Here is a 12,128-nt window from a genome sequence, read left to right as displayed (position 1 = left end):
ATAGTGAGCCATACCGTGGAGATATGGGATTAAATCGGGATAAGTATTGAGTCTCTTCTTGTTTGCGATGATGATGAACGGGTTGAAGTCAGGCAGTAGTCGCTGTGTGGACTAACAGGGAGCAGGTTGAAGAGGTGGAAATTCGTTTCTTTCTCGTTACTCTTTTATTTTGAAAAGCACCGGTCGGAAAAAAAGTTCCCTTTACAGCTATTAGCTTGATGTTGTTTGGGTAGCACGGCTATTTTTTACTACAAGTGGAGATTCGTTATTAAAATGAAGAAATCTCACTGTTAGCTTGTCTCCGGAGCAGAGATGGCTACCGAACAGCGGCCTAACTGGGCGGATATTCTTAAGAGGAGGTTAGCAAACTCCAAAAGAGGTAAAACAATGTAAACTGTGTTTAGCTGGCTAACTTGAATGTATACTGTCGATTTGTAATCAGTTAACTAATAAGAGTGTTCTTTTGACGGATAGTTAATATTTAAGTTGGTTTTTATATTATGTTTTTCTCCGGCAAAGACGAGAAGAGCGAAGAGGAAAAGAAATCAGAAGAAACGGAGCTTTTCTCCAAATATTACACCGAGTGGAAAGGAGGAAGCAACAGCGGCAACTCCTACAAGACCATCCCACGGTTCTACTACAGGGTATCAATTCAGTTCAATACATATGAACTCTGTAAAAGTCAAACAAAAACCTTAGTTTTAGAACTATTTTCTTTCCACTGTCTACATACGCCATCCAGAAGCAAACGTTACAGTTCACAAACAGTTGTATTCAGACCTTTACATCCAGTCAATTTAATCATTTAATTAGTGGTAAGAGAGGGAACTGTGATGCTGATCATTTAACTTGTGCGTAGTTGCTTGGACATGATTTGGACCACTGTTATGTAGATGTTGTGGGGGGGGTTTTCTGCAGCTGCCAGCAGAAGATGAAGTATTGCTTCAGAAACTAAGAGAGGAATCCAGAGCTGTCTTTCTCCAGAGGAAGAGCAGAGAGCTGCTTGATAATGAGGAACTGCAGGTAAAACACACACAAATATATCAGTGCTTCTTCTGCAGGTAAAGCAACACAAACTTTGTTTTTCTTATGTTTCCTTTTATTTTCTGTAGAATTTGTGGTTTCTGCTCGATAAGCACCAGGTGCCTCCACTGACTGGAGAAGAGGCCATGATTAACTATGAAGCCTACCTGGAGGTGGGGGAAAAGGCCGGGAGCAAGTGCAAGTGAGTGATAACAAGTTCTCAAACCTAAAATTCATTTAAGTCTGTATTACACTGCTGGACCTATTCAGTCTAATTGTTAGATATTGATCACAGAGGATGTTAAATCAGTAAAAAGCATTTCCCTTAGGCTTGATTACCAACTTATCAAAACACCTATGGGAAATTTAGTTAGTAGTAGTAATAGTTAGTAGTCTATGCTCCCGTCAAAGTTTAAGTCATGTGGGTCTAAGTGCACGCAGTTATGGTTTCCTTTGATTGTGCATGTATTATTAGGCAATTCTAGAGCTAATACATGTAAACAATCACTGACCCTCCAGGTATTTATCAGGCCCAAAACCCATGTAGGTGTCCCTCCAGGGTGTGCATCAGCCACTTTGGTCAATCTTGACAACCTTAACCCAATCACCGTTTCATTTAAATGTCTGCCCTATAAACTTTTGGTGCTACATTATATGTCTATCACGGTGTCCATGGGTAATTGGTCCTTAAGAAACAGCTACCTCATCTAATGAAGGCAGCAGGCATCCAAATTACTCAACTTGGGAAAATTTGTGATGACAAATAAGAATACGGGACTCTTTCGAAGGAAGAGTGACCTTTAATGTGAGCGCTCTCAGAGCCTGAAGCAGAAAGATTGTGTTAAGTGAAATCAGATTTTGACGTGAAGCCATTAATATGTTTGAGTAAAGTTTTAATTGTGTTTTGTTTGTTTTTTTCTTTCTTACTTTCAGAAAATTCTTCACAGCCAGAGTTTACGCCAAGCTGCTGCACAGTGACCCTTACGGTCGGATCTCCATCATGCAGTTCTTCAACTACGTCATGAGGAAAGGTTTGGACATTTTTTCCTCTGCTTTGTCTCCACAGAGCCTCCTAAACAATATAAATTCTTTTCACCAACCACCTATCCCACATGGGGATATGACCCAAAATGCAATCAAACATCCATAGTACTAATGCTTGTTTCTGTTACTCTGTGCCATAGAAAATAAACTGGTGCAAATTTGCTATTAAAACTATGCTTTATGTTCCTGAAAGGAAAAAAAAGATTGTAGGTTTAGATTGTTTCTTTTGTATTTTTCACCATTGTAACTATCCTGTTGCGGGCTCAGAAATACTACAATAATATTGCAAATTAAAACGTTTTGACTTACCCTTCTGTTTCCTGTTCCTTCTCATCTGCATCAAGTGTGGCTGCATCAGACCCGGATAGGCCTGAGTTTGTATGATGTGGCTGGACAGGGCTACCTCAGAGAGTCGGTAAGTTCAGCTCATGTGACTTTGAAACAAAACAAAACTGTTTTATCTAAAGTGAAAATATTAATGCAGCAAAATGGTAATTCTTCTCATTCTTTGTAGGATCTAGAAAATTACATCCTGGAGCTGATCCCCACTCTGCCTCAGCTGGACGGCTTGGAGAAGTCCTTCTACTCTTTCTACGTCTGCACCGCTGTCCGCAAGTTCTTCTTCTTCCTCGACCCACTCCGAACAGGTGAGAGTAAACCCCGTAAGAACGTGGCGTATTACCCTGCAAGTCAAGTCAAGTGGCTTTATTGTCATTTCAGCCATGTGCAGTGGTACAGTACACAAGCAAGACAACATTCCTCCAAGACCATGGTGCTACTTATGACATCTAACAGACACTTGCATGAACCAGGACAAGTGCTGACAGATTATAGAGCAAGACAGGGTTGGTTTGCTTAACCTGAAATAATGAAAACTCTGGATTTAACTCCAACCTAACCTGCTTGCTTGGCAGGTTTTTTTTCTGCCTCCTCCCCTCCAGCTGTATCTGCATCAGCTGACTCAGTTCCTCCATTTATGCGTCAGTGTTTAATGTCTTTTGTTTAACATTTATAATCAATCTCTCATCTGTACAAGAAAAGAAAATATTATTATATTATATGTCAGGGTGGGGTCACTGTCACAGTCACACTGAGAAGAAAATGCCTGTCACAGATGGCATTTTTATTTTATACCAGTCATCATACAGCTCATTAATTATTTAAGATCAGCTGAAGTTTAATCTCAGTTTAAAGTAAAAATTTGTTAATCCTGATTTCTGAAACCAGAGCCTGATGGTCACTGTAAGGACTAACTAACTGCAGCTTTGCAGTTATTACAATAATAATTACAATAGGCAAGGGATAAGGAAAAATAATCATTTTGATCTTTATATGGAGCTATTTTCCATGTTTCCTGTGTTTAGGTTGTGTTAGGAGTGTAGAAAAGGTTGATTTTGGTTATCACACATAATATTTGTGGCTTTTTGTGGAGGTGTTGGGTTTTTGGTTTGGTGGGTTTTTTGTTGTTGTTTTGTTTTAAGTTATCTTACTTTTCTCCAGGAAAGATTAAAATCCAAGACATCCTGGCCTGCAGTTTTCTGGATGACTTGTTGGAGGTATTTTTTATTTATTTATTTTTCTTTGATTCATCACACACAGTCTGTTATAGGATGCCAATAACAATAGGATGTTCACATTGAACCCTAAGCAACTCTTCCTCTTATTGATGTCATCCTTTTTCTCCTTTCTCTGTCACCAGCTGAGAGATGAGGAGTTGTCTAAGGAGAGTCAGGACTCCAACTGGTTCTCGGCCCCGTCGGCTCTCCGAGTCTATGGTGAGATAACATCTGGACACATCTCCACAGCAGGATACCGGTGGTAATTGTATTCCTCTGTATTTAGAGGAATGTTGGTGAAAGGCCCAATTTTGGGTCAGTGAAGTTAGAGTGCTCTGTGTGGCATGTGTCTGTGTATCAGTGCCCTGTACTGTTGCTTACATCTGTGTTTTTAAATTGTGCAGGCCAGTACCTGAACCTGGATAAGGACCACAACGGCATGTTGAGCAAAGAGGAGCTTTCACGTTACGGCACGGCCACACTCACCTCTGTGTTTTTGGATAGAGTCTTTCAGGAGTGCCTTACCTACGAGGGTGAAATGGTACAGTCCATAACATTAACCGCTGGAGTATTGACTGCTGTGGCAGAGATGTTTTTGGTGGTGAGATCAGGTGACTGTGAGGACTTTCTCACACATCTTCAAGCAAACAGATTTAATCCTGAGCTGCTGACTGAGTGAACTCTGTGTGATCTCCTCAGGCAGCTAACACACACGCACGTCTAAAAGCGGTCGCTATAAATCTACTATACTGGCCATGGCTCCCATGTTTAAATGCCTAACTTTACATTAGAAATAAGCATATTTACAGCCTCTATAGGTCTGTAAATACTTTACAGGGATGATTAACGCTTTAAAACTTTATTGAGACTCAATTAAAGCTGTTTTCCCAGAAATTCAGCACAAAGTGCAGATGAAACTAGGTGGTGTTTATCGAACCTTTGCTTATGAAGATTGTAGAGCTGAAGATTCACTGCATCAAATTGAAGCTGGGCTTATTCACATGCTGTTTTTATTCTTTGGCTCTCGTTACTGAACTGGACCTATTTTGTGTTGTGGTTCCTGTTTGAAGCATTTTAAATGCACTGACGGACAATTTGCCTCACTGTGCAGTTTACTGTATTAACAGACTATCCAAGTATTTTATTAGTTTGTTATTTAGCACTAATCAGCAAATATCTAACCAGACTGGCTAAGCAGTAGCTGATAACTTCACTCCACCCTCTTGTCCAAATATGGCTCCAAAAACCAACATGTTGCTTCCCAAAACATCATTCCTGTGGTTGAAATATTTCAATATTTGTCTGACTTGAATGTTTCTCCTTCTCTTTTCCAGGACTATAAGACCTATTTAGACTTTGTTTTGGCTCTGGAGAACAGGAAGGAGCCAGCAGCTTTACAGTACATCTTTAAACTTTTGGACATGGAGAATCAAGGACACCTCAATGTCTTCTCCCTCAACTACTTCTTTAGGGTATCAGCTGCACACGCTTCCGTGAAACAAAATCAAAAGGATTGATTCAGCAGTTTTTTTTTTCATTCAGTCTTTCTTGATCATTTTTCAGCATTTTTTTTTCTCTCCAGGCCATTCAGGAACAGATCAAGCTGCACGGACAGGAGCCGGTCTCCTTCCAGGATGTAAAGGTACATCACAGACAAACAGCACCTTATGTTGCCATAATGGCTGTGGGCGATGTTTTTGAAAATTTGAATCTCTCTTTAGGATGAGATCTTTGACATGGTGAAGCCTAAAGACCCCTACAAGATCACACTGCAGGACCTGGTGAACAGCTGTCAGGGCGACACAGTGGTCAGCATCCTGATTGACCTCAACGGCTTCTGGACCTATGAGAACAGAGAAGTGCTGGTGGCCAATGACAGTGACAGCGGCGGGGTTGGCGGGAGCAGCATGGCTGACTTTGACGATACATGAAGATGTTTCGGGGTTGAAACGTAAAGAGAATTTCATGTTTTACTCCCAAAAAACGGCAGGACGTTGACCCTTCTCACTCGCACACATGTGAAGGCCTCGAAGGCTGGAAGACTCTGAAGGAAAAAAGGAGGAATGTGCAAATGCTGATCTTGTTCCTACCTGTGAAATCTAGGTGGGTTTATACTACGAAGGTAATTCAATATAGCTTTCTTCATCTGGTCCTGTGAGGAAGCTGCTGCTTCTTCTTCCTCACAAAATTTAAAATGTTCAAATGGGAATAAAATTGAATAGGACTAAATTTTAAAAATCAAAAGGAAATATTATAAAATGGTAAATAAGCACAGCTTTACTAACACCTGGTAATAATTTGTTCTCTTTAATTGACAGTTAATTTACATTGAGTAGCTTGTTTACATTTAACTTTGGTATCCTCCGTTAAAAAGACCTGCTGGCTCATTAAATTAGCTTCGTAGTAACTCCCTCTGATTTACATGTGGGCTCTTTTTGTTTTTACTGGACTTCCTTTGTACGTTTTGTGAAAAATGCTCCTTTAAATTTCTACTTTAGTTCTAAAGAAAATCATAATTTAATGTTTTTTGTAAATTTTTGTAAAATTAAACATTAAATGATGAATGGACCCCTTTTCCCTTCAGAACTGCCTTAATTCTCTGTGGCGTAGATTCAACAAGATGCTGGAAACAGTCCTCAGATTTTGGTCCATGCTGACATGACTGCATCACACAGTTGCTGCATATTTGTCGTGATATTAATCATGAATTAATCACATTTTTTTTTCAAAGCTGAGTTCAATGTTATTTGCCACACCCAAGCCTGATTACAGCCAAACCTGTTAATTTGACAAATCACGAATTATAACCTGCCTGACAAAATGAAGTATGACTTTTGGGAAAAATATTCTGTGGACAGCCGAGACAAAAGAACTTTTACAGTCCTGTTACATTTGGGTTTCTGTAATTGAAACAAGAAAATCTTGAATGCTCAGCCATCAGTTCATGCTCTGAAGCTCAAGCGCACTTAGGTTATGCAGCATGACAGTGATCTGAAACAGACCAGCAAGCCACCTCTGACTGACTCAAAAACCCAAAATAAGAATTATGGAGTGACCCAATCATAATCTGGGTTTAAACAAGAATGAGATTATTTGAGATTACCTTAAACAGGCTGTTTAAAAACCTTCCAATGTGTCTGAAATGCCAGTTACACGAACACTTGATTGCAGTTCTTGCCAAGAGTGGCAGAACTAGTGATCAGGTTTAGGTGACAATTACTTTTTCGCACAGGGATAGTTTTTCACAGCACTGTCTATAAAAGAAGAAATAAGTCACACTGTACAATTTAAAAACAAAACACCCTTTTGATTATTTAAAGATTTTATTTACACACAGAATATAGAAATATAAAGATTCATTAAAAGCTTCACTTTAAAATCACAAAATATTTTGCATATGTTAGCCTGCTTTACACAGAAAAAAAACATCCTTTATACTTGGTGAAAGACATTTAACTGCAAAGTGTAAACATCTTTTGCTATGATACGCTGGCATTTCAATTGGAGTCTGCTTGTGGACCGATTCTGACTATAAGCGCTGCTACTCTGCAAGCTGAGATCTGAGGCCTGCCATCACACGTCACAGCCAAAGAGAAGATTAAAACAATTTCTAAGAGGCTTAGGCTGGCACAAGCAAGGACATTCAAAGACTGAAGTATACACGAGCCACTGTTCACACCAGCGTAGAGCATCAGTTAGCGATAAAGTCAGATTTAACTGTCGGAAGGTTTTAGATTTTATGTAAAGAGGCAAAGATCACAAATGAGAGGTTAGCACTAAAGTCAGTTTTAACAAGCCCAACCAGACTCACGCTGTAAATAAAATCAAAATAGAAACGCAGCTGATTACTGTGACATCTCAAGAAAGGGAAGCAGCTGACTTCATCTTTAAGTGACACAGAAATAATGAATGAAACATTAGGGCATGTGGAAATGTAGCACTCAAACAAGCTGTTCAGAAATTAATAAATGTGCATCAGGTCAATAAATAACTAAACATCACAGTTATGGAGGCCAGAGGTGAAACATTGTGGACGATGGAGCGCTTAAATATATTAAAACACTTGTAAGTAGTAAAGATTTTTGGATGAAAGAAATTGGTTAGGTCCACGCAGGAGCTTTGGACGATTTGTTCATAGCTGGGACCTGATTTTTTTTTATTTAGCTTTTAGGCATTTAAATCTTCGTTGTCTTTAGCACACACCTCCAAGCCTGTGGTGCATGAGTTTCATGAACAATGTGACAGCAATGACTAAAGAAAAGATGCAAGGAAGTAATTGGCAGGATCCAAAATGAGGCATTGTTAGATAGATGAGAAGAAGAAAATATATCTGTTTTACTCTAAGACATTAAAAATTCCACTTTTAAAAAACTTTTTTGCTCATGATGACCTGATTTGGGTTTTTCCATTTGGGTCCATAATCTGTCTGGCTGCCTATATGTGAACAGCGCAGGTGCCTCCTTAAAGGGCCAGTTTACCCCCAAATCATTTGGATTACTCCTCTGATCTGTCTGGCTTTTTACAAATTGCTCTGTTTAAGACTGTAGAAATGTCTTCCTTCTCTTTTATATAAAGAACTAAAACAACGCTCCTCTCATGGTGGTCAAATCACAAAAACATTAAAAACCCAGGATGAAATGCAAGCTGTTTCATTTAGGAACTCTTTTTCTTTGTACTTTCTACATTCGCCAGTGAAAATAACAGTGCAGCTGAGCTCAGCCAGCTTGGTACTGCTCAGCTGAGAGCATTTACATCTCACGTCATCTTGAGCCTCTGGTCACAGGTAACTGGAGAGTTATGGTTGGCGGTTTGGCAGTAACGTCAGAGAAGGCAGACATCTTTGCATCAGATACCTCGAAAATTGGGCATCTCACACCAAAACAACACAGGTGTGTAAACAGAGCTACATGCCAGAGGAAATGTGCACAAATTTGACGTTTTTTATTTTTACACCGAGCATCTTTTATGAATCAAAACACCGCGTCAGGAAAGATCAAGTACGAATGAGGTAAGCATGCAAAGGTGAAGGGTCACGATTCACTCATAAACATCTAAGAGACTGATTAACAGACTATATAGCATCTACTGAAACGCTTTAGTCTTCATTTTGTAACTACTTTTAACCTTGAAAACCAAAAATATTAATACACAGTCCTATAAGAATATATAAGTTAATATATAAGGTCTATCGGTTTGTCTTCTATAAACATTTTAAGGCTTTTTCTGAAGCCTGTCCAGAGATGACAGTGCAGCAAAGACAGGCTGAACTGGAGAAGAGTGCAAAACTACTCAATCTCTTCATTGGCATATCAGTGAGGCAACAACTATAACATAACATGCTTCTGTTTAGCAGAGGGGGTAGGACCAACTCTCTCTCTTATTTTTGTCCAGTTCTAGATGGATTTTCACACCAGTCTGTAATTAATAATTGACTGTTGCCTCGAGGATCTACTTCATCATTTTAAAGTGAGCTGAACCTAGGTCCTGTTTAACAGCCTAAGTACATATATCAGTCCCTGCCATACACAGATATACATTCACAGGTCAGGCTAGTGCAGCCACCTCCAGCCCTTTTTATGTTTCCCTGCACTCCAAGATCTTCCTTTATAAAATAAAAAAAAAGTAAAAAAATAACAAAACTATTAGTTTACATAGCTGGGTAGATTAACGGGTTGTCAGCTAACAGAAGTGTGTGTGTGTTTTGGAGGTTTCTGTCTGCCACCGTCACTCTTCAGGAGGGGAGAGGAGACGGGACTCTGTTGGGGTCTTGGTTGCTGAGAGGAGGCTCAGGCTCGAGCTCGAAGCTGATGTTAACAAAGGAGGCCGGGGACGCCTCGGGCTGCTCCACCGTAGCCAGACGAGGAGCTGTGGGATCGCCCCGCTTGCCTCTCTGTTGCTCCCCAAACCGATGCTCCGCCTCCTCTGCCAGACGATTCTCCTCCTCTTCCTCCTCCTCCTGCAGGAAAGCAACAGTGAGCCAGATTAATGTTAATGTTTTTGCTCCTCCGTTTGAGTAAGCAGCTTTTAAGCTGTGACATGGTGTCGTACCTCTTTCTTTATACGGTAGTACTCATCTATGGCATACTGGTACTTAGGTGTAGTGATGCCAAAGAGAGAGGCCAGTTTCTCTCCCATGTAGTCACATACTGCAAAAAAAAACAAACCCCAAAAACCCACAAATTAGAGACATCTTCTAAACACTTAAAAACGTTTTTAAAATACAATAATTATAAAACAATTTGTGAAATATGCATTTCATTTCAGGCTTTCTGAAGTATTTATAACATTTCCTGATATTCCCACTTCAAAAAGCTATTTTTAAAACTCCCTGAAAGGCTCTAAAGAGCCTTAATGTAGCGGTGACACCAGGCCAACCTTCTAGCTTCCATTTTCTACTTTTATTTAAATTTCTCTGGTATTAGAATGTATTTTCAACCTGCAACGGCTGGTGTTTTATGAGTAATTTTACAATGTGGAGTTTTACCTGATACAGTGGAGGTGGCCATCCTCCACATTTGGAACCAGAAGTAAGGACCCCAGGTCAGTTTGGACTAAAACAGGCATGTGGACATGAGATATGATTAAAAAATAAATAAATCTCAAGAAGCATGTTGAAAAATTTTAAAACTGCACGTATTATGTGTATCAGTGTTTCAGGTGCATCTTTTTCTTCTTGGACTTTTCTTCTTGGACCGAATTTCCCAGAGGAACCCACCCGAGGGATTAATAAAGTTTTATCTTATCTTATCTATATTAGTATTCACAAGTCATAACAATCTGTACAGTATCTCATACTGGGCCTTCCAACTGAGTTGATCCTCTGACTGGAACAAACAATATTAGCTGAATTTCCCTTCAATATAAGCTCAACTTTCTTCCTCTTTTATATTTGGAAACACAAAGAAGTATAAAGAAACACTGCAGTTCCAAATGACTGAAACATGATATAGTTGATCAGTTTTGTATCTTAACCTGCTGGTCTACTGTGTTCACCAGGAAGCTGTACACTTTAGCTGTGGGACTTAAAAACTAAAACTATGGGCTCAAAAATGCTTGAAAAACCTAATTGATTCTTGTTACTCGACTCTTGCTGTGCCAATAACATACCGGATCTACAGAAATAACTTCTTTCTTTGCAGTCTGCTCCTCTTCCTCCTCTTCATCAGTGCTGTACTCCTCCATGGTCTCTCCATTGGCAAAGTAAATGGTTCTGCGAGGAACCTTCACCTTCCCTGGCGTTCCCACGGGGTCCCCCATCTCCACAGTATCAAATTCTGCTTCCCCTCCTGTACTCTGGTGATAATTTGAAACTGTATTACTAATGATATTTTTAATAAAACACATATATAAGTCAATAAAGAATTGATAGAAGAATTTACTGAAGTAAAAGCTTTTATTAGAGTAGAAAATGTTCAATTTCAGGCCTAATGTAAAAAACCGGTAGCAGATCAGTTCATAAAGTAGGATTGAGGCCTGGAATTTGATTTAAAAGTAATTTATATAATTTTAAAATGTATTTTATATCCAACAGGTAGCCAGTGAAGGATGATAGTGATGTGACCATTTTGCTGCTAGTGGTACTGGTACATTACACAAAGTGTAAGGACTACCTCCAAATTCTTCAACTTGACCTCAAATCAACAGGTAGACCGTTGAAATGTGGACAAAGATGGAGAATGACACCCAAACCACATATAAACTGGTTTTGGAATGGGAATAGCCCTCCCAAAGCTCTGACCTAAACTCCATTGAAACTTTGGGAACAATGTTTAAAAGCCAGGTCTGTGCCAAGAAACCAACCAATTTAAATGAACTCTACTAATTTTTCCAAAATGAGTGGTCAAATATCTAACAAATTATGCAAGAAGCTTGTTTATGACTAACAAAAGCATCTGGTCAAGGTGCAACTTACTAAGGGAAATTTAACCAAACATTAGTGGGGATGTCATGATGCATGCTCAATCATCCAGGTAAGGAAATCCCAAAAAGCTGATTCTGTGATTCTGAGACTGAAGAAGTCACTTGGATGAGTATCGAAAACGATACGTCCAGATGAACAGAATCACATTTTTGGGATTAGTGGGGATGTATGTAAAAATATTGACAACAATATCAGTATCTTCTCTTCCCTAAAATTTAAATTGCTGTTTATATAAAACCCTTACAGGTACAAAAATAAAAGTGGTCTAATGTGTTTTTCTAAGAGCTGACTGCACGCAAAATACAACTCACGACATCAAAGTACTGGTTAGAGAGTTTAAGTGACTTCAGTTGTTTTTGTTGCCCGTTAGCTTCGTTGCTAAGGAAGTAGTTAACTATTAATACTACAAATCTTTATGTGAGCTGTCGCATAAAGAGAAAATAGTAAACATTTTATTAGCATCAACTAACCTTTTCAGTTTCCATAGTTTGTCCCAATGTAACATTGACATTTGCCAAATACAACGACAAATCTGCCATTACACCTACTTCTTCCACCTCACCGTGTTTCTGAGGGCTACTTCC

The 12,128-nt window shown here is 39.2% G+C and overlaps 2 protein-coding genes across 2 annotated transcripts; one reads left to right on the top strand and one right to left on the bottom strand.

Annotated features, from left to right (window-relative positions):
• Positions 1 to 198: 198 nt before the first annotated feature.
• ppp2r3c (protein phosphatase 2, regulatory subunit B'', gamma) lies at positions 199 to 6,188 on the top strand. The gene is made up of 13 exons (XM_063498032.1): positions 199 to 379; positions 520 to 644; positions 919 to 1,023; positions 1,113 to 1,225; positions 1,957 to 2,054; positions 2,412 to 2,482; positions 2,582 to 2,714; positions 3,568 to 3,623; positions 3,767 to 3,842; positions 4,028 to 4,164; positions 4,958 to 5,095; positions 5,206 to 5,265; positions 5,345 to 6,188. Exons 1-13 carry the CDS (start codon positions 313 to 315, stop codon positions 5,552 to 5,554), a joined length of 1,389 nt encoding a protein of 462 aa, XP_063354102.1. The 5' UTR covers positions 199 to 312; the 3' UTR covers positions 5,555 to 6,188.
• Positions 6,189 to 6,958: 770 nt separating this feature from the next.
• Positions 6,959 to 12,122, bottom strand: fam177a1 (family with sequence similarity 177 member A1). The gene is made up of 5 exons (XM_063497926.1): positions 12,015 to 12,122; positions 10,731 to 10,916; positions 10,108 to 10,174; positions 9,672 to 9,769; positions 6,959 to 9,579 (listed from the first exon to the last, which is right to left on the bottom strand). The coding sequence occupies exons 1-5, from the start codon at positions 12,081 to 12,083 to the stop codon at positions 9,355 to 9,357; spliced, it is 645 nt and encodes a 214-aa protein (XP_063353996.1). The 5' UTR covers positions 12,084 to 12,122; the 3' UTR covers positions 6,959 to 9,354.
• Between the last annotated feature and the right edge of the window lie 6 nt (positions 12,123 to 12,128).

The sequence above is a fragment of the Pelmatolapia mariae genome, linkage group LG16_19 (genome assembly GCF_036321145.2).
Source record: "Pelmatolapia mariae isolate MD_Pm_ZW linkage group LG16_19, Pm_UMD_F_2, whole genome shotgun sequence".
In the NCBI taxonomy this organism is placed as follows: Eukaryota; Metazoa; Chordata; class Actinopteri; order Cichliformes; family Cichlidae; genus Pelmatolapia; species Pelmatolapia mariae.
The sequence above is the reverse complement of the archived record's forward strand: the minus strand, read 5'-3'. Positions and strand labels throughout refer to the sequence as shown.

Excerpts from the sequence above, each read along its gene's own strand:
- fam177a1 (XM_063497926.1), bottom strand. The coding sequence starts at position 12,083 with ATGGCAGATTTGTCGTTGTATTTGGCAAATGTCAATGTTACATTGGGA. Across the intron at positions 10,175-10,730 it reads AAGTTATTTCTGTAGATCCG|TCCAAACTGACCTGGGGTCC; the intron begins GTATGTTATTGG and ends TGCCTGTTTTAG. Across the intron at positions 9,770-10,107 it reads GGCCACCTCCACTGTATCAG|TATGTGACTACATGGGAGAG; the intron begins GTAAAACTCCAC and ends TTTTTTTTGCAG.
- ppp2r3c (XM_063498032.1), top strand. The coding sequence starts at position 313 with ATGGCTACCGAACAGCGGCCTAACTGGGCGGATATTCTTAAGAGGAGG. Across the intron at positions 380-519 it reads GTTAGCAAACTCCAAAAGAG|ACGAGAAGAGCGAAGAGGAA; the intron begins GTAAAACAATGT and ends TCTCCGGCAAAG. Across the intron at positions 3,843-4,027 it reads GTCGGCTCTCCGAGTCTATG|GCCAGTACCTGAACCTGGAT; the intron begins GTGAGATAACAT and ends TAAATTGTGCAG.